The sequence below is a fragment of the Lynx rufus genome, unplaced genomic scaffold (genome assembly GCF_022079265.1).
Source record: "Lynx rufus isolate CCGP_SWC_20201006 ecotype Redwood Valley unplaced genomic scaffold, mLynRuf1.p SCAF_13, whole genome shotgun sequence".
NCBI lineage: Eukaryota > Metazoa > Chordata > Mammalia > Carnivora > Felidae > Lynx > Lynx rufus.
The window spans coordinates 43,439,135-43,459,994 of record NW_025814827.1 but is presented as its reverse complement, the minus strand read 5'-3'; the positions used below and the strand labels follow the sequence as shown (position 1 = coordinate 43,459,994).

The window sequence follows — 20,860 nt, the reverse complement described above, 5'->3', positions numbered from 1 at the left end:
GTGAAGTTCCAATAGGCAGTAATTCAAGTAAAATATGAGTGACTTTCACAGAGGCTGCCAAAGTGATAAGGGTGATTGCTGGGAAGCATTGTAGCAAAGCAGAATGCTTTCCCGCAGCAGCCAGGACTCTGGAGACAAGCAGTGTGGGGGAGAATAATGAAGATCACAGGATGTCTCAGACCATCTTCATTCGCAGCTGGGAGAAGATAATGCATATGGAAGGGGCATTAGTAACACTGAGACTAAATCTCTGATCTTCTGACTTCTCATCTAATCATCTAATGCTCCTTCCATTCTAACCCCTCACCTGCCCCCAACACCAGTTGTTAAAACTAAAAATATCTCTAGACATTGCCAAATAACTCCTAGTGGGCAAAATGCCCCCTCCCTGAGAACTAATGCTGTAGAGAGATATTGATTTAAAAAAAAAAAAAAGAAAAAAAAGGTTAAGAACACAATGTCTCTCCAAGAGTCTTGAATTTCAGAAAAGACCTCGAAGGCCTACAAGAAGTGTATTGCACACCCAAAACCTGAATTCCCATCATATGTTTGAATAACAAGGAGACTAAAATTGAAAGACTCTAGGCTGAATCTGATCCTCAATTTGAAAAGAAAAATATTGTTCTCAACATTGAAAAAATTAAAAAAAAATTTTTAACGATTTATTTATTTATTTATTTATTTATTTATTTATTTATTTATTATATTATTTATGTCTCACACGAGAGACAGAGTGTGAGCGGGGAAGGGGCAGAGAGAGGAAACACAGAATCTGAAGCATGTTTCAGGCTGTCAACATAGAGTCCGACAGGGGGCTCGAGCCCACAAACTGTGAGATCGTGACCTGAGCCAAAGTCAGACACTTAACTGACTGAGCCACCCGGGCACCCCTAAAATATTTTTTTTAATGTTTATTTATTTCTGAGAGAGGCAGAGAGACAGAGACAGAGAGAGAGCATGAACGGGGAGGGGCAGAGACAGAGGGAGACACAGAATTAGAAACAGGCTTCAGGCTCTGACCTGTCAGCAGAGTCCTATATAGGACTTGAACTCACGGACCGTGAGATCATGACCTGAGCTGAAGTCGGACGCTTAGCCGACTAAGCCACCCAGATGCCCCTCAACATTTTAAAATCAGAAGAGCTCACATTTAACAAGTTAGGATTTCTGACTTTTATAGGAAAATTGGAACTATGCCAGTACCAGGCCCACAGTCCCACATTTGCAATAATTGGGTAGAGTGGAGTAAGGGTAACTGAGGGTAACGTCTTTTTTTATTTTTGAGAGAGAGAGAGAGAGAGAGAGAGAGAGACACACACACGGGGCGGGGGGGGGGGGGTGGTAGGGTGTGAGAGAATCTGCTGACAGTGTGGAGCCTGAAGCTGGGCTCCATCTCATGAGCTGTGAGATCCTGACCTGAGCTGAAACAGAGTCCTCTGCGTAACCCACTGAGCCACCCAGGCGCCCCAGAGGGGAACATCTTGAAGTAGAATGTGTGCTCTCTGGTTTGCTACAGTTGCCACCAATCCCTGTTACTTCATACTCTATCTCTTTCACTCCTTTACGCTACTCCATAACCCTGTAGGCAATTTATTTTCAGCCTCTGGAGTGCCTTGTAGTTTCAAAGTATTTTTCCATGTGTGATTTTATTTTAGCCTTGATATTCCAATAAGGCAGAGACGATAAATACTATGATTATATCCTCCATGTAAGCAAAATGTAGTTCCAAAAGGTTGACTTTCCAAAATGTACACAACAAAACAAGAATCTAAAGTTCCGGGCTCCCAGTCCTATTATTTTTTTGAAAAGTTTCTATGAAGAACTGCATTTGGGGGTGCCAAGCTGGCTCAGTGGGTGGAGCATGCAACTCTTGATCTGGGGTCTCTGAGTTCGAGCCCCATGTTGGGTGTAGAGATTACTTAAAAAATAAAATCTTTAAAAAAAAAAAAGAACTGCATTTAGTGGTTCATGTAAAAAAAAAATTAGAGGTAGATATAGGCATAATTGCTGGAATGGATGAGTTCCAGCTGCTAAGCTGTTCAAGAATCACCACAAATGATTTAACATTTTTCATTTTAATGAAATATTTCTGCTTCACTTCTTCCAGACATTTGAAAAGATTGCCCTTCTAGCCCTCTTCAAGTTGGGTGTGGCTATATGACTGGCTTTGGCCAATGAAGTGAGTCAAAGTGGTGTATGTCCTGTTGAGGCAAAAGCATTTAAGAGCCCATGAACAACTCATGCTTACTTCACTCGGGTGGGGGTGGGGGACTCTAAGTCTCATGGGGATTTAGGTAGGATCTCAAAATGGTGGTGCTCTAACAGCTTGGGTACCTTGAGTAACTTCTAAAGAGTAGAGCTCACTGCCAGACTACTCTAGACATGTACTGCGAGACCAACATTTGTGGTTGAAAGCCATTAAGACTTGGGCATTTTGGGAGCGCCTGGTTGGCTTAGTATGGAAAGCATGTGACTCTTAATCTCAGGGTTGTGGGTTCAAGCCCCACTCTGGTCACAGAGCTTACTTAAGAGAAGAAAAAAACTGGCGCATTGTTACCAAAGCCTAGCCTAACCTGACTGATAAGGTTCATTTGTACAGTGGTTGAGCTTCTCCAAGAACCAGAATTCCTAGACTTCTGATCCTATCACTAAAAGCTGTCAATCCTATCTGGAAGACACAGTGAAGTGTGTGTGTGTGTGTGTGTGTGTGTGTGTGTGTGTGTGTGTGTGTTTACCCCCAATTTCCTCATCCACCACCATCTTCTGACTTTGAAGAAAATAATTTTCGGAGTCTTGCACACATAAGCTCTGCATTATTGTGGCGGTTAGACTGGGAGGAGAAGGGGGAGGCCCAGATCTTGTTTTCTCCATTCAAGAGCCTAATTCCAGAACTGTCTCCACCCACTAGTACTCACACAACCTTGTCATAGGGCGACTATCACCACTCCCAAGGTGTCACAAACAGGAGCTCTGCCGCTGGCACCACTGCAATGTCAGGGCAAGGCAGCCAGGCTGCGCTCTTTCCTCACTGATGCCTGGGCTTGACTAAGTTCGGAGAAGCAGCATTCTCTAGGGAAAGAAGCCTTCTCAAGTGGGAACAAAAATGAGTGTGAGGCGCACACCCATCCTGGGCACTATGTGAATTTGGGGTGAGTTCTCTTAGTACTCCAGCTGTGCTCAATTTCTAGTTTCTCTAGCGGCTGGTGCTACTGGGTCTCCCAGTTTTCCTGGGCTTTTCTCAAGCCCACTTGAGCTTGTCATCTTTGCACACGTGCAAAGGTCATAAACTGTGGGGGTTGAGCCCAACCAGAGCTTCAGCAACCGGACGCAGCCGGGATCAAAGGTCGGCGGGGCTGCGAGAGGCTGAGCCTGCGCAGTCCCGCTCCCGCCTTGGAGAGAAAGGGTGGGAGCAACGCGGGCTCGTTACACCGGCGTGCTCGCAAGAGGCGGGAAAATTTTAGCTCGGGTCGCCGCGTCCTTTCCTCTTCTTGCCCGGTCCACCCGTCTGCCCCACGCGCCTGTCCTCGTCCGGCACCGGGGCCCGAAGGGAGGGGGACGAGAAGGGCCTTGGGCTTCTGACTCATCATCTCCAACCCCTTTCTCGCGCGCGCTCCAAGTCTCAGGACTCTGGATTTGGGCTCTATGGGAGGGGGCGCGGCGCCAGCATTTGGGGCACGCAGCTTTGCCGAGGGCCAGCTCCCAGCCCCAGCTCGTCCCCGAAGCTGCCAGAGGGAGGGCTGTGGACCCACAGTCAGCTCTCAGTTGCCGTGATTGGGGCCGTGGCGCCCCCGCGCAGGATAACCCGCCCGGCTCCTCCCTGCACCCAGGGCCAGTGGTCGCGTCCGAGGAAACTCTCGGCTAGGCCCCGACTTACAGCGCCTCGCGTCACTCAGCAGATGCACAGCGCCCCCATCCCGGAGGGAAGGCTCTTTATTTCCCATCAGGCCAGGGGCAGAGGGGCATCCTGGGACTCGTAGTCTTTGTTAGAGTAGAAGGGACCGGGATCGAAAGAGAAAACTAAAGCCCCCGTGGATTGACTTCCAAGAGTGGGCGCATATGGGAACCCGGGCTTGGAGTATGGGATTGTGAAATGTGGAAAGAAGAGAAATAAGTGAGATGAGACAGATGCGAAGCTGTATGGGGAGGCTATGGGTAAGGAGGGGAAGGATGGAAGGGAGAAGTGGGTACAGCTGAAAGTTGGCTTAAGGATGTCCTGCAGGCGGGCAGCTTTTCAGGCTAGTGAGGTGAGGGAATACTCTGGTTTAGGTATAGCTTCTCCTAGCGAGGAAGGGAAGAGAAAGGGGCCGAGTCCGAATGAAATTGAAGGCACTCCACTGGACTTCATGTAGGTCTCAGAGGACTGACTCCATCTAGCTTCTGAGTTCTGTGGAGTGGGGACAAGAGGGTCTGGAAACTGCTCCTGACGGGTAGCAGAGCAGGACTTCTCTGCCTCCCCTCGCCAGCTCACTCATTTGTTCCATTTGCTGTGCTAGCCACCGTGGGGCCATTCTCCAAATCAGCAACTTCCTCCAACTCAGAGAGACCCTAAAAGCCAGATAGGTGTGAGGGGAGCAAACTGTAGGGGTGAGAAAGGGGGGAATCCCAGACAGAAACAACTTCCTCCTGTTCTTCCATTTTTTCTTGTTCCAATAGTCCTTCCTTTTAGGCAGCTTCCTAACGCTGTCCCACATTTCTAGTCCCAGGCATTTAGATGCCCAGCTCCCTCTTACCCACCACTATGAGAGAAACGTCTAAAACCAGAAAACCAGTTTCTGGCTACAACTCCTTCTCCCTCTCCACCTCCCACCAACCCCATGGTTTTCCCTTAAGTGCCACTGACCACAATAGCCAGTGAAAAAATCAGCTACTAGCTAACTGCTCCATACTGTCCTCCAAGCCCTGAATACCTCCTGCAGCTCCTGGTAGTGCAGACTCTGGGTCCGGCAGCATCCTGGCTTCCTCTGGCTCAGCAGGAATAGGGAGTGTGCTGAGAGGAGCACTCCCCCTAAGGTGAAGGTCTCAGCGCTGAGCTCCACCACCAGCAAGCCAGCCAGCTGCAGGTAGACAGGGCTGAGAATGCTACAGGGGACCCAGCACCTGTTTGCTCTTGCCCCTTTCCCTCTCCATCTCCTCTTGCCTCCTCATCCTCCCACCTTCTTTATTCACCCATACCTGGGAGGGGGCAGTTGGGGCAGGCCCCAAGGCTGTCTTCATCACCTCGACCACCACCACGATGAAGCCCAAGATCAGATTGAAGATGTTGAGTATCATCATGGCCTGCACCTGCCAGTAAGCCAGCTCAGCTCTGCCCAGCCTAGGGGACTCATTGCAATCCCAAGCCCCACCTACAGCCTAGCCCCAAAACAAAACTCAGCTCCTATTCCTCCACCTCCAAACAGGGCCATCAGCCCTCTAACTTTCTTGCTTTCTCTCCTTTTAGGCCAGTCAGGGGCAGAGAGCTGACAGGATTAGTTAACATCTATCCACTTCCTGGGCTGAGTCCTGCGTGTGTGTGTGTGTGTGTGTGTGTGTGTGTGTGTGTGTGTGTGTGTTTGGTGGGGGGCAGTGTTGGAGAACAGTGCTGTATTCTCTTCCCCTCTCACCTTCCAGAGGCGGGGTGATCTGCGCAGCTCAAGGGTAACCATCCCAGTGAGGAGACCCTGAATGTTGAGAAAGGCAAATGTTGAGCTCTGCCCCATTGGGGAGGGGCTTCCAGGATCTTCCTTCCGCCCTTCCTTGTGGTGGGTCTTACCAAAGCTCCAGGCACAAGTGGCAGCGCCGTGGCCATGTGACAAGCAGAATTCAGGCAGGCAACAGAGACAGCAAAGGGCATCACAGCCACAGCCAGCCATAGCTGGCTCACCTGGAGGCCAGACGCAGGGGAGTTGAAGGGGATCCAGAGATCAGCAATTGGGAGGAATGCATGTTGGCAGAAAGTAGTCAACCAAGGACAAGTAAAGGAATGGGATATTATTTAATATTTTCTGCCTCCTGTCCAATTTTAGTTACTTACCTATGTGTTTTCCCCACATGATGGAAGCTAGTTAGAGATTAAGGGTCCTGCTTCATTGTTCTATGCCTTCTCCACCCTCCTCCCACTCAGAGCCTAGCACAGTTTCAGGCACATGGTGGGTGCTCCCTAAACATGGACGGAATTGAATTGGGATACAAGTGGGCATGCTGAAGCTTGGGGTGGGGCAGCCTGGCCTCACCGCCAGCACCAAGAGGTGCCCACTCTGCCTGTGCCTTGCCCAGTGCTGTAGCTTTTCCAGACGAACACTGGGTCTCTCCTGTTCCCGCTGAGCAGCTCTCTCCTCCATGGCTCCCTTGACCACTGGAGTTCAGTGCTTCCTAGGCTGGGAGAAATGCATTATGGCACCTAGCAGGAGATAGCACATGCAGCAATATCTCTTTGAGCTGTCCCTCTGCCCGCTTCCAATATCCAGGGAGTTGAGCCTCAGGGCCTCACACCTACCTAGTCTGAAGGAGCTACTCCAAGGAGATGGGGCCCAGCCTGGCCTGGAGCTCCTAGCAGGGTCTGGTAGCTTAGAGCAGACAATAAACTTGTGCTGGCAGAGACAGGCTGTCAGGGCTGGGTGTGGTGGGGCAAAGGTCCCCATGAAGGCCTAAGGATCCAGGGAGTGGCCATGGGCAAACCCAGCCTCAGTTCATTCCACAAGGCAATTCATTCCTGCCTTGCTCTGTCCTTTCCTGTTGCCCCCCTCTCTGCCCATCCTAAGTCTTCTGATTGTTCACCTCATCCCCATGGACACTACCACCCTGGGCCTCAGTTTCCCCACATTTCCATCTAATCTTTCTCCTCCCCTTGTTTGGTTTTTGTTTGTTTGTTTGTTTGTTTGCTTCCTCTTCAAATTACCGGCTGTTTCTAGGGAAATCCCATATTACTGTCTAGTTTGGTCCCCTGTCATTACCACTTGCAGATTTGTCTCAAGACCAGGCAAGGTTTAATTCCCCTGCCTTCCTGTCTCTCACTTTCTGGACAGTTTGTCCTCTCTCCTTCCTTTCTTGAAGGATTTACTTTGGATTGGATACTAAGTAGATGGGGATCCCTACTTATAGTGGGGATTGTTTCTCACTCAGTGTTAATTTGCAGCTAGATATGTATAAAAGATTGTCCCTAAATGGTCAGTTTTGGGAACGACACCAATGAATATTTTTTAAGTTAATTTTAAAATTTATTTATTTATTTTGAGAGAGAAAGTGTGCACAAGTGTGAGTGCAAGCCGAGGAGGGCAGAGAGAGAGAGGGAGGGAGAGAATCCCAAGCAGGCTCCGTGCTGTCAGAGTGGAGCCCAATGTGGGGCTCGATACCATGACCCTGGGATCATGACCTGAGCCAGAACCAAGAGTTGGACACTCAATGGACTGAGCCACCCAGGCACCCCTACTGATGAATATTTTTGAGAGACAGAAGTTGCCTTGCAGTCAGGTGCCTGGACTAGAATCTCAGCTCTGTCACTCCCAGCTGTGTGAACTTGGATACACTATTCTACCTATTTGAACCTCACTTTGTTCAACCTGAGTGATAAAAAGGGGGCTAACGATATGGCTATGAGAGGTTGTTGACTCGTGGAGGGTACTTAATAACCATCAGTGGTGTGACGAGGTCACACTGATGTGCCTGATGCCTGTATACTAAAAGCTTATTCAGAAGCTAAGTGGGGGGGGGGCATTTATTTCTACAGTGAGAAGCAGAACCAGCTAGCCCCAAATATATACTCTATGGAGCAAAGATAGGAAAGACACATCTTGGTGCAGAGCCTGAGATCTGAAGAAAACCGAACCTATGTTCAAATCCCAGATCTACCAGGGTGACCTTGGGCAAATTACTTAATGTTTCCTTATCTATAAAGGGAAGTTAATAATACTGATCTCAATACAATACTCAAGGGGTTGCCTTGAGTATTAAAAGAAAATGCAACGAACTAGCTCAGCCCAGTACCTGGCACATAAGTGCTCAACAATTGTTAGTGGCTATTATCATTATTATTACTGATGGTAGAAGACTGGGCAGAAGACTCCTGGGAGTTAGTACCAAGAGGCAGGGTCCTGGATGGCAAGCGACCCTTTGAAAGCCACTTCTGTCCTGCTTAGTGCTGGTCCAACACTCATTGGAGCATTGTGTCCACTTTTCTTTCCTGTGGAGTGGGAATCACACTTAAAGGGATTTGGAGAAGTTGTGTGTCTACTCCCTCTTCAGTCCCCATGTGCATTAATTCTATTTGGTGGCAATGGCCTTACAGAATTTGAAATGTTAGGCTTGCTCTGATGATCCCTGAGCTGGTAGGCCAGTGGAAAGAGACGCTTCAGCTTCATTCTCCTTACCTGTATATGCAGACTGATTATATTTCAGAGTGTTATTGTAAGGATTCTACACTATTAAATATGTAAACAGGCATTCGGTAAATACTGATAAAATCTGAGTGTACTATTTACAAATTTGTAGCCCCCGTCTAGATTACAGTCTGCTCATGGGAGGGTATCACAACCCCCCTCATATGTTCATCCCCCACAGTGCTGAGCATAGTGCCTGGCACTTAGTAAGCAATCAGTAAATATTTGTTGTATTGAAGAGCCATTAAAGTGACTTAAGGAGTGGAAAAGAGAATTCGAGAGGAAGGAGCAGGAATTGTTTATCAAGAACAGAAAGGACCGAAGAGTAACTTTAATAATGTTTCTTATACGGCAGACATTAACTATCTCTATAATCGCCCCTCCTCCTCCTCCCCAAAAAGAGAGACAGAAATTGTAAGGGAGAGGCTTTGAGATAAAACCCCAGGAAGAACTTCCCGAGTCTGTGCATGTTGGGGCAGAAAGAGCGGCAGAGCCAACTCCTTCCCTGGTATGTCCGGGTTTAGGGTGGGAGGGGCAGTCCGGCTTGGAGGCTGGGGGAAGGACGAGATGACCTTTCAAAATCTCTTCCAGTCTCCCGTTGGAATCGTCTGTGCGTCCCACCCCCGCTCACTCCCTCCCTCCCTCCGACAGCGCCCCCAGTCTCCAAACTGCCCGCACCCCGCCCCTGGCGGCCGCCTCTCGCGGCTCCCGGGGTCCCCAGCTCCCTGTCCCCGGAGCCAGAGCCCCGCTCCCGCTCCCGCGCGGCTCCCAGCCCCGCCGCGCCGCCCCCCGCATGCTAATGGCCGGGCCGCCTCCCGCCGCACACAATGCGGGCCAGGGCCGGGGGCGGGGGACCGGGGAGGGGGCGGGGGCCGGGCCGGGGGCGGGGGGGGCCGGGGCCCGGCGCATCTCCCCCGGCCCCACGTAACGCTGACGCCCGCGCCGCCGGCCCGCCGCCCGCCGCCGCCGCCGCCGCCGCCCGCTCCGCCGCCGCCCGCCCGGGGCTCGTGAGTAGCCGCTCCCCCCACTCCCGGCCCCCCCCTCCGCCACCCGGCCCCCGCCCCCGGCCCCCTCCCCCCCACCCGGAGGGGGGGCCCGCTCCGCGCGCCCGGCTCGGAGCAGGTGCAGGGGGCGGGGGCGGGGGAGGGGCGCCGGCTCGGCCCCAAGCAAACTTCGCCCAGAGCTCCTGGGGGGGCGGGGTGGGGGCGGCGGCTTCGGAAGCCCGGAGAGCTGGGGGGCCTCGAGGAAGGGGGGGGGCCAGGTGGGGAAGACGGGAAAGCGGACACCAAAGGGGAAAGGCCAGCGTTGGGGGGGGCGCGCGGGCGTCTTTGTAGGGGCCCGAAGGCAGGGCGCGAGGGGCCTGGGGGTGCAGGGCGGCTGAGCCGGGAGCCAGAGTGGATGAGCGCCCCCCGGCCCAGGTAGGGCTGATGGAAGAGGGGGAAGGGACCCAAACTCTCCCGGAGCGGGGGGTGGGGGAGGGGAGAGGATGGGGGGTGCTTCCCTCTCTGCGTCCCAAACAAAGTGTCACAAAGAGCTCGGCCGGCGGCAGCGGCGGAGGCGGCTGCAACTCAGCTTTTGTTCTCCCGGCCCGGGTAGCTGAGCCCTGGCCTCCCAGTCTCCCAACCCTGCCCCCCCCATCATCCTTCTAGCTTATCTTCCCCGGGAGGGGACTGGGGTGCTGCTGGAAGAATCTCTTGTGCAGGATCACAGGTCCTGCCCTACTTGCCAACCTACTTCTGGGAGGGAGATTTTCCCAGAGGCTCTTTTGCCCACCCCCCCACCCCCTAATCTGAGGACTGAGGCTCATATGGGTGCTAAGGCTCTGACCTTTCTAGGTTCAGCTCCAGGTAAGGGGACTTAGGGTTGGCTCTATGCCCCCTCCCCAAAATCAAGGTTCTCTAGAACTTTCAGAAGAGGGGTCAAGTTGGGACATGCCTCTGGAATAAGATTCACTGTGGTGGGGTGGCAGTAGGTCAGCGGGTGAACCTTCCTCTTGTCTCCTGCTGCACATTTGGAGTCAATGACTGAGGTGCCATGCCCCCAAATCAGGACAGTGAGGATGGAGGGAAGGAAGCTTTAGCAAGGACTCAATGTAAAAGATGGGCATGCTGTGATGTGGGGTCAATTTAGAGGAATTCCCTGAGCAGTAAGGTTCAGAAGGCCATGGAGAAGAGACCATAAAAGTGAGCTACTGGCATGTGGTTGTGTGATAAAAGTGATCTTGACTCTAGACCCCCTAAGAAGCTCTCTTTCTTTCTAACGTCATCTAGTGTAGTGTTAATCATAATTGGTAGTGGACTTTGGAGGTGTAGGGTTCTCAACAGAGAGAAAAACATCAAGTATTAGAAATGAACAATGACAGAGGCTTAGTTACAACTATACCTCAGAAATCCTGAATCCTTGCCCCTTACACTCTGACGCTAAAAACTTTTGAACCACAGACTTGAAGGACAATCTTCTAGGTCCTTCAGTCAGCAGATGCTTCTTCATACCTGACCTTGTTTCTAAGACTCCTCTCACCAACCCTTCCATTCTTCCCTAACTCGGTTAAGGTTTGATGATCCATATCCCCCTTCCCCACCAGCTTTCCTAGCACATAAAAATAATTGGCCTGTTACTTTAGAAGGAATTATGATCCCTAGCCCTAGCCCTATATCCCTATAGAACCCAAATAAGGTCCAGATAACCCCTGATTCCCAGTGGGAGTGGAAAGTAGGTCAGTACTACTGTCTGGCCAAATTTCGTGGATGGTGTTTAGGGCTTGACTATAGAAAACTCTAATTATTGCTCACAGGCAAAACATGCATGATCTGGGTTCTAAGCCAGTTCATAGATCTTGGACCCTGTCAGTGCTGTCTCCTATTGAAAAACAAACAAACACAAACTCATGGGATCACATCCCTGAGACCTGCTTTGGTGCGGAGATGATTCAGGAGGTCTTGACTGGGCCTAGGAAGGTGTCTAAGTGGCTTTTGTTGATTTGAGGCTACCCTCTGGGGTACCCTGGTGGGAATTCATCTTCAATTTGGGCCTTCTTATGTATCACTTTTTTTTTCTGACCTGGAAAATGCTATGTGCAAAGCAAGTCTTTGTTTTTGTTTTGTTTTGGAGAAGGAAACTTTGCCCTGTTCCTGCTCTACTTGCCTTATATATGAGGTCAGCCTCCCATGAGGTATTTTGCTTGCTGTCCTACAGGCAGTTTTAGGGGCCCTAGAATCTTCTCAGAATCAGAATATGTGCCCATAGGTTAGTCAGCTATGACCATGCAGTATTCCCAGCCTCCCCCCCCCTCCTCCCCCACCATCTGCTTCCTCTGAATATACCAGATTGGCTGTACACCAGGATGTTCCGGGAATCCCCAGGAGAGCAACAGAATGTGATGGACCCAAATACGATGCCTCAGTAACTCATTCCAGGATGTACAAACTGTAACTGTCAGGACACTCCTTATAGCTAATTAAAATTCTTCTAGTTACATCTATTTTCTATTACATTTATCTATTTTCAGTGACATCCAAAAGGCCAAAATAATCCCTCTGGTATCACTGTTCCCCCGGCCCGCTTCCCCATGGTTCCCAGATAGGAATTTTTAAAAATCCTCTAGCTTTTCTCAGTGCTCTATCTGTGGTGCTAAAATGGCAAATGTGGCCCTTCTAGCACTTCCTAGCTCTTTCTATGGTACTGAGGTGGCCAAAGTGGCTCCTCTGGTAGCCCACTGCACTCTCCATGGTACTGAAGGGATGACCATTTATTTCAACATCCCTCTGGGGTCCAGAAGAGTCCTGTGACTCAGAACCACAAATTTTCAAGTTGGAAGGGACCATCAGTATAAATTAGTTCAACCTTCTTGTTTTACAGATGAGTAAACTGGGAGGTTAAGTGATTTACTGAAGGTTGCAGGGCTATTAATAGTCAGACTGGACCCACAATAGCCTGTACTCCTTGGTCCTACTCTTTAATTCACCTTTCCTGACACTACTCACTGAGTCTAGCTGGGCTCTTAGTCTCAGGAAAGGGGTTTATTTGGAGGATCCAGAAGATGACCATGGATGCTCTAATTTGGAACTACAGAAATGCAAATATTAAAGATGGTGGTGGAGGTTGTTTAGTGACCCTTGGATGAGGACACTTTGCCAGTCAACCTCCTGTTCATAAAATTCCCTTAACCCAGATTTCACATGTAACAGGTACCTGCCCCTTCATAGACTCTTATCACATTCATTAAATGTCAAAAATTAAAGAAGGCTTGGACCTCCAGAGGCTTTTCTCTTTGCTGATAAGCAGGGCTGACTCCTGGCCCAGTTCTCTTCTGTTAAAGATCCTTAAGCAAAGTAATGCTTGAGTCCTTTTCTTTCTCAGTAACCCATTTCAGTTTCACAATGGCTATTGTAAGGAAGTTCTTTATATCTCAAATATTCTTTCTATCTCAGGCAAGAAAAATAGGTTAGGTCTACATTCATCTGGCCTCGACCAGACACAATTCTATATGTAAGTAGGAAGTTAGGCTGGCTGACTTCTGGTTGTCCTCTCAGGCCTATTTCTATGAATGTTAATTCTGGGGTTGTTTCTAAGTCCTAATGCTAACCTCTGCAGCTTAGAATCAGGAGAGCCCTCCTCCCCGCCCCCCCCCCCCCCCCCATCTTCTCAGTGCTCTTCTCCTTCCTCAGAACTGGAGCTCTGCACATCCCAGGCCCAGGGAATTTCAGCCTGGAGAATTTTAACCCTTTCCTGCTCAGAGCATGTGCTGAGCCCCTATCTGTGCAGATGGCCCAGCCCCGCCCCCCGTCCCTCACTCCAGCCTCTTGAGCTCAGAGCCAGTGTAATCCTCCTCTTGTGTGAGGGAGCCTCTCCCCTGCAGAGAGGAGGAAAGCCTGCCTCGGAACAGCCCTGGACAAAGGGGCTGAGATGCCCCATCAAACTGCAGGCTCCAAGGTTTGAAACACGGGGATGAATCCTATCCGGTATTTGCAGTTTTTAACCCCTTCCCCAGGCCAGCAGAGCCCCTTAACTTCCACTCCTCCCCCAACTCTCTCTTCATTCCCTCTCCCTCTGGCTCTCTCCCCCTTCATGCCCCTCCCCCTCTGTCTGTCTCCAGACTCTCTGCTGCTGGGAGGTGTTTCTCTCCCATGCATGAATGAGTCTCTGTAATGAATGGAAATGAATGGATCAGGAATCCAGGCGGAGGGAGGGAGAATGAGGGGGAAAAGACAGAAAGACAGGATAAGGGCAGAAGGAAGGACTGTGGAGTATGGAAGGTTGTTTGGCTGGCTGGTCAGTTAAGGGTCTGAGAGCAACTAGTCCCACTTGGATAACTGGGGAGCATGGCAGGCCCACCCCATTTGCTCATCAAGCTGTATAGTCCGACTTAAATGAGAGAGGGGTGTATTGTGATGGTTTCCACCACCAGGGGGTGGTGATGGTGGTGGTAGTTGTTGTTGTTGGTGGTGGTGGTTAGTGGCAGAGGTGGTGGTGGTGGTGGTGGTTTGGACTAAGCATGTAAAATGAATAATTTGGGGGAAGACAGCTGGGTTATCAGGGAGCCTGTGGGCTGGGCAAATCAAGGAGTACAAGTTTTGAAGACAGTAGTCCCCTCCTGTCTCAGGATACAAGGAAGGAGAATGAAGGGATAGGTTTCAGCTAAGAGTGCTAAGAGTATGGGGTTGGGGGTGCCTCTTTCCACTGCTGAAAACCAGGGCTCATCTTTTCCTCCAAATCTGTCTCCCTTGCTTTTAGCTCTTCAGCACCTGTTGCCTTCACTAGCAGCTTTTCCTCCTCCTCTTCCCTGCACTCCCAAGAACCAAAGAATGTGAAGGGGGTCCATGGAGGTGAGTGAAGAAGCTCTGGCTTGAACCTGCAAGTACTTACAACTATACTCCTCCCCCTCCCTGTTTCTCTCTCTCTCTGACCTCCCATTATTTGAAGTTATGTCTGTGGCCCCAACAGCTCAATTCCCATTCACATCCCACCTCCCCCACGGTGAGTGGGAAGGGCACTTGGTGTTCTTGATTCAGGCCCCAACCCACCCTCCCTCGGGTGTTCTTCTGGCCTTCTGCGCCCTTGCTTTTCCCACAGCTCTCCCTTCTCCACCCCTTGCACTGTTACCATCTTTTTTCACAGGGCTCACGTCCCCGTGCCCCGGGCGGCCACTTAGCGCCCTCGCCGCCAACATTCGACGGCGAACTGGATCTGCAGCGCTACTCCAACGGGCCAGGCGTGAGCGCCGGGTCTCCAGGGATGGGAGCAGTGGGCTGGTCCGAGAGTCGCGCAGGCGAAAGGCGCTTCCCCTGCCCTGTATGCGGGAAGCGCTTCCGCTTCAACTCTATCCTGGCTTTGCACCTGCGGGCGCACCCGGGCGCCCAGGCCTTCCAGTGCCCGCACTGTGGCCACCGCGCAGCGCAGCGGGCCCTGCTGCGCTCTCACCTGCGCACGCACCAGCCCGAGCGCCCGCGTAGCCCGGCCGCACGCCTGTTGCTGGAGTTGGAGGAGCGCGCGCTACTGCGCGAGGCCCGGCTGGGGAGAGCCCGAAGTTCAGGGGGCATGCAGTCCACCCCTGCCACCGAAGGCCTGGCGCGGCCCCAGGCTCCTTCGTCGTCCACTTTCCGTTGCCCTTTCTGCAAAGGCAAGTTTCGCACCGCGGCGGAGCGCGAACGCCACCTGCACATCCTGCACAGGCCCTGGAAGTGCGGCCTGTGCAGTTTTGGCTCCAGCCAGGAGGAGGAGCTGCTGCATCACAGCCTGACGGCCCACGGAGCTCCTGAGCGCCCCCTGGCGGCCTCCTCGGCTGCGCCCCAGCCTCAGCCTCCACCCCAACCTGAACCCAGATCGGTCCCAGAGTCTGAGCCGGAGCCCGAACGTGAGGCAGCTCCCGCCCCCGCTCCTGCTGCTCCCGAGGACCCCCCAGCACCCCCGGAGTTCCGCTGTCAAGTGTGTGGCCAGAGCTTTACGCAGTCCTGGTTTCTCAAGGGCCACATGCGCAAGCACAAGGCCTCCTTCGATCACGCGTGTCCCGTGTGTGGCCGCTGCTTCAAGGAGCCCTGGTTCCTTAAGAACCACATGAAGGTGCACGCCAGCAAGCTGGGCCCGTTGCGTGCCCCGGGTCCTGGTTCCGGGGCGGCCCGGGCCCCTCAGCCTCCTGACCTGGGCCTGCTGGCCTATGAGCCACTGGGCCCCGCGCTCCTCTTGGCCCCAGCACCCACTCCGGCAGAGCGCCGTGAGCCTCCGAGTCTCCTGGGCTATCTGAGCCTGCGAGCTGGCGAGGCCCGGCCTAATGGTGAGGGCGCTGAGCCTGGGGCTGGCCGCAGCTTCGGAGGCTTCCGCCCACTGCCCTCCACTCTCCCGGCCCGGGCTCGCCGGCATCGCGCCGAGGAGCCAGAGGAGGAAGAGGAGGTGGTGGAGGCGGAGGAGGAGACCTGGGCCCGGAGCAGGGCGTTGGGCCCTCTGGCTTCACTGCATCCCCGCCCAGGCGAGGGGCCAGGGCACTCTGCGCCTGCTGCGGGGACCCAAGCAAGGTCCACCGCCACGCAGGGTATGTAAGGGGTCTTTTCTCTCCAAGGTTTCCACACCCTGGGCCCACTCTGATGCCACCACTGCCCTCCTGTCCCCTCCTTTTAAAAAGACCTGTCTCTTAATTCTCCATTTTTTTTCGCTCCTGGAGGCCACTTTTCACAGGCACAGCACCACTCACAACAAATCCACCCCCTCAGGTTCCCTCAAATGTACTGTTTGCTTCTGGGCCTGGAGGGGAAGGAATCCTAAAGGGTGGGTGTGGGGACGCATGGCCCCGATAGGGTTAGGGCAAAGGGCCATTCTGACTTCCTTAATGTGTGTATTGCAGAAGAGAATGGGCTGTTAGTTGGAGGGTCCCGGCCTGAAGGGGGCCGGGGAGCCACAGGAAAGGATTGCCCCTTCTGTGGAAAATCTTTCCGCTCAGCGCATCACCTTAAAGTGCACCTGCGAGTGCACACAGGTGAGGGGACCAGTCTCTGGGGTGGGGAGGGAATTGGAGGGCAGGAAGAGAGATGAGAGGGGTACCAGGTCCGCTTGCTGCTTTGTTAAATCAGGGGGGTGGGGTGGCAGTGTTTTTTTTTTTTTTTTCTTCTGGTCCAGAGGGGTCTGTACCTAGAGCGAAATGTGGGTGGTGGTGAGCGGTGATTGTGCCTCTGTGACCCTGTCCCACCCGTTTCTCCAGGCGAGCGCCCCTACAAGTGTCCGCACTGCGACTACGCGGGCACCCAATCCGGCTCGCTCAAGTATCACCTGCAGCGCCACCACCGAGAGCAGAGAAGCGGAGCAGGCCCCGGACCGCCCCCGGAACCACCGCCCCCTTCCCAGCGGGGTTCCGCACAGCCGTCGGGAGCCAAGACGGCTCCGCAGCCTGCGACCTGGGTGGAGGGCGCGGCGAACCCCCGGCCCCCTTCGAGCGCTGCGCCGGGGTCCCGTCGGAAGCCTGCCAGCCCCGGGAGGACCCTGCGCAACGGGCGAGGCGGTGAGGCCGAACCCCTGGACCTGTCCCTGCGGGCGGGGCCAGGAGGCGAGGCTGGGCCGGGGGGTGCCCTCCACCGATGCCTCTTCTGCCCCTTCGCCACTGGAGCGCCTGAGCTCATGGCCTTGCACCTGCAAGTGCACCACAGCCGCAGGGCTCGGGGCCGCAGGCCGCCCCAGGCCGATGCGTCCCCGTCCTACACCCCTGTACAGTCGGGAGAGACCCCTCCCAGTCCTCCGCAGGAAGGGGAGGAGGGCCCCGGGCTGTCGAGATCAGGAGAGGCGGGGCTGGGGGGACAGGAACGGTAGGGAGCCCTCTTAGGGGCGGTTAGCTTAGTGAGCTTACCCCGCGGGAGCGGGGGAGCGCTAGAGGTAGTTGGGTAGAGCAGCCAGCAGGGGGCAGCGTGGGACCCATATCCCAGCCCCAGGCGGACCAGAGGTGGAGGGGGTGGAGGGCGTAGGAGGGTGGGCGGGCGCTACCCACCCAGCCCAGGGGAGTCACAGTGCCTTAGAAGTGGCAGGGGTGAGGATCAAAGAACGGGGTCCCAGGGCTGGCAGAGGGCTGTGTCCCTGTTGAGGAGCCGCTCTGCCAGTCTTTGCTGGTCCATAGGCGTGAGAGTTTATTTTTGTACAATGGGTGGGGGTGGGGGGCACTGTACCCTTCTAGCCCCTTCAGGGGCCCTGTAGACGTCGCTATTTTTGGTACGATTACTGTCATCCCTGTCGCAGAGTTGTGTCCCCAATAAACAGGTGTCTTGAGGCACAGGGCACTGTGTCTGTCTGCCTATGTCCTGTTCTCCTTCAGCCATTTTGTTCAGAAATAATTCACTTCAGGCACTTAGTAATCACACCCAAAGAGCTTAATGAGAAATGAGGAATCTTGGGCTTTACCCTCAGACTTTTGGCTTCAGCAACTCTGGGGCAGGGCCAGGAATTAGCATTTAACAAGTAGCCTAGGAGATTCTCATGCACTGTGGTCTAAGGACCTCATTTTGAGAACTGCTGGACTGTGCTGGATCCCAGCTTGACTGTGACCAGCTCAGCCTCAAGAAGTAGGTGCAGTGAGAGAGGAGAAACTTCAAAGGGTGCACTGAGCCTCTAGGCGCCACTGTGAAGAAGCACATTCTCCTACACCCAGGGCCTGTACAGGTACTGGGTACCTCGAAGCCTTGGTTTTATTTTCTGTGTTCTAGTTAGTGGTTGGGGAAGAGGAAGTGCTCAAGTTAGCAGTATCACCTCAACGCAGAGGTCTGCTCTAGCTCTGCTGAGACAAAGCGTGAGTAAATACATTTAATATAACAATAGTATTATAATAACAGTAATTACATGTATAAAGTTTGCAGTTCCCCACCCCACCCTCCTATAATGGTTTGCATAGCTCTGTTTCCTGTGACACCCCAGAATGGAGTCACCAGGAACAACAGCTGACCTGGCAGAGATGAGCGTTCTCAGGGAGAGTCGGGGTGGGATGGGACGAAGGGGAGAACTCAGGCTGACATGGAGCCGTGTCCTGGGAGTATGCAGCAGCCCAGGATGGGGCAGGACTGGATGAGGGATCATACTCCACCTCCGGAGTATGAAGGCAAGCAAGTGTGGTCACTCTGGTTCCTGCAGGAAGGCACTCGGCTGGAGAGCGCTAGAGATAGCAGCAGGGAAACACGCCGGTCATTGGACCTCCTCTCTGTCCAGGAAGCAGAGGAAAGGAAGCATTCAGTGCCCTTCCAGTCCTCCACTATGTCCCACTGCCATCCCAGCCCAAAATGTGCTGAGAGGGAGGCTGGAGCCAAGTTCTCCGTCTTCTCTAGAAGCCAGGAGAGAAGAGGGAGATAGGTTGGGAGAGGGGAGAAGCTGACTTCCAGGCAGCCGGGAGGAGGACAGCACGCGCAAAAGGGAAGGCATGCTGGATATAGTGAAGGGGTACGGACTCACCCAGTCACAGAGGTGTAGTGGGGTCGCTCAGGGCTCGGGCATGACTCTGCAAGGAGAGGAAGTGCAGTGAACTTAAAGGCTAAGGAAACGTCCTCTTTTCTATACTCCTCCCCATCTCCTAAGCCTGCCAATTCACCTCTCTGTCCTCCTCTTCAAAGTTCCTGAATTTTGCTGATTTAATCCAAGTCCAAATGCTGTTGGCATTACCCCCTTTCCATCCACTCCTGCACTATGCTCCTTTTTTTTTTTAATTAAGTTTACTTTTTTTATCAAGTTTACTTATTTATCCTGAGAGAGAGCATGAGTGGGGGAGTGGCAGAAGGAAACAGAGGGAGACAGAGAGAGAATCCCAAGCAGGCTCCATGCTGTCAGCACAGAGCCCAATGTGGGGTTCAGTCCCACAAACCACGAGATCATGACCTGAACCGAAGTCAAGAGTCGGACTTTTAACTGACTGAGCCAGCCAGGTGCCCCCTATGCTCTTTACTTAAGATTCCTTTTTACTTCTGACCTTGATGCCTCTCAGCCAAGCCTGTGGGAGAGGAGGAAGGCAGACTGGACAAGATATACAACCTGCGGTCTTGCTGGGTGCACAGGCTCATTGGTTCCCCCTGCCCCCGTGGGTTGAATGATCAGAATATCCCACCCAGAAAGTGGCTGAAGAGATCACCCCATTCCCAGCCCTAAAGCAGGGACTTACCTGCCGGGACAGCCCTAAGATCCCTCCACTGGCCAGAGTGGGAGTGCTGCTCCCAGGGTGGGGGGGTTGCAGGCTGGGGCTGTTTCTTGGTCCTGGGGACACATCTCCAGAAGAGTCAAGTGTTTCTGGGGCTGGAGGGGAAGCTAGGGTGAGAGCAGGGTATAGAACCCCTCTAGATTACCTTAAGCAACCAAGCTGCTCCATCAGGGAAGAAAAAGCTCCATAGCAACAGGAAGCTGTGAGTCACCATAGCAATCCATTTGCAAGAGAACCCCCCTACCAAGAGGCAGGAAATTGTCAGCAGCATCATTAGAGCAACCAGGGAAGAAGCGACAGGAAACTATAAGGATTGCCGTGGTGAACCAGGAGGGTACAACAGGAAGCTGAGCAGTTTCCATAGAAACTCAAGGAGAGCTAGAGAGAGAGGTACAGAGGAAGTGCTTCTTAGCAACAGGCTGCTGTAAGCATTACCCTAGCAACCAGATGGAAAGCTCTTTTAGCAATGGGGAAGCTGTACATAGTTGTCATGGCAACTGGGCTACTTGGCTAGAAAAAGGAATTGCTTAGCAGCAAGCAGCCTGAATATCACCACGATGACCCAGCTGTTGAGAGCCACCCCTTGAGAGGTGCCTCACCCAGGGAAATTTGCTTGACGTCCAGATCCCAGGCCTCCTCCTCGACGCGGGCAGGCAGGGAGCAGGCTCCCGGTGAGAGGCCGGGAAGGGAAGGGCCGGCATGCTCAAAGGATGACACGGCCACGGAAGCCCGGGTGCGGGCGGCTGCAGAGAGGGGGGGTGGTGGTGGGGTGGTGGTGTGGGAAAGCCCTCCTGGCTCTCTGAAGTGACCCTCAGTCTCATAGAGGGCCTCCCAGTCAGTCCCACAATTTCTGGGAGGACATGTCCACTCATTACCCTTCCTTACTTTTCCACCATGCCTCCCCACTGTGCCCTCACTCTCGAGGTCTTGACTTCTGGGGGCCACCCCCCCCAGCACTCTGGCCCTCACCTCTTCCAGTGAGCAAGGCACTCAGCGTCCGCTCCCCAAGGGCTTTGATGTCCAGGAAGGGTTTATTCCCAATGCCCATGGAGACCATCTGCTGCACTCGGAGCTCTAGGGAACAGAGACCCTGTTACCAACCTCCTTCAGCCCCTCTTCGCTCCAAGCCCTAGCACTGGAATGGGAGACACTTCTTTTGCTCCTTGCCAATTCTCATTCATCTGGTATCTCCTATTACTCTTGCTGTCGACTGTTACTACACGGATGGTGATGGTGGTCCTAGACTTCCTCCTCAGACATCCGTCTCTTGTATCTTATTTGTTGCATTCTGCCTATTTGGCATTCCAGCCACCCACCTTCTAATACTCACCTTCTGCCCTTTATTGTGGACATTAAGAGC

General features: G+C 53.2%; 3 protein-coding genes across 4 annotated transcripts in view; 1 reads left to right on the top strand and 2 right to left on the bottom strand.

Annotated features, from left to right (window-relative positions):
• Positions 1–3,640: 3,640 nt before the first annotated feature.
• Positions 3,641–6,320, bottom strand: TMEM253 (transmembrane protein 253). Its single transcript, XM_047074683.1, has 7 exons — positions 6,213–6,320; positions 5,753–5,863; positions 5,604–5,660; positions 5,173–5,283; positions 4,908–5,054; positions 4,469–4,545; positions 3,641–3,722 (listed from the first exon to the last, which is right to left on the bottom strand). Exons 1-7 carry the CDS (start codon positions 6,318–6,320, stop codon positions 3,641–3,643), a joined length of 693 nt encoding a protein of 230 aa, XP_046930639.1.
• A 7,770-nt stretch (positions 6,321–14,090) lies between these two features.
• ZNF219 (zinc finger protein 219) lies at positions 14,091–17,278 on the top strand. The gene is made up of 4 exons (XM_047075401.1): positions 14,091–14,179; positions 14,472–15,879; positions 16,189–16,320; positions 16,543–17,278. The coding sequence occupies exons 1-4, from the start codon at positions 14,174–14,176 to the stop codon at positions 17,142–17,144; spliced, it is 2,148 nt and encodes a 715-aa protein (XP_046931357.1). The 5' UTR covers positions 14,091–14,173; the 3' UTR covers positions 17,145–17,278.
• Positions 17,279–18,111: 833 nt separating this feature from the next.
• ARHGEF40 (Rho guanine nucleotide exchange factor 40) overlaps positions 18,112–20,860 on the bottom strand; it is a 19,432-nt gene continuing 16,683 nt past the window's right edge. The window contains exons 20-24 of one of the 2 annotated variants that reach the window (XM_047075399.1): positions 20,470–20,574; positions 20,100–20,243; positions 19,465–19,595; positions 18,765–18,810; positions 18,112–18,516 (exon numbers count right to left, since the gene is read on the bottom strand). In XM_047075399.1, coding sequence (XP_046931355.1) covers positions 18,769–18,810; positions 19,465–19,595; positions 20,100–20,243; positions 20,470–20,574 — 422 coding nt within the window. In that variant the 3' untranslated portion in view covers positions 18,112–18,516; positions 18,765–18,768. The other variant, XM_047075400.1, reaches the window with a different exon arrangement.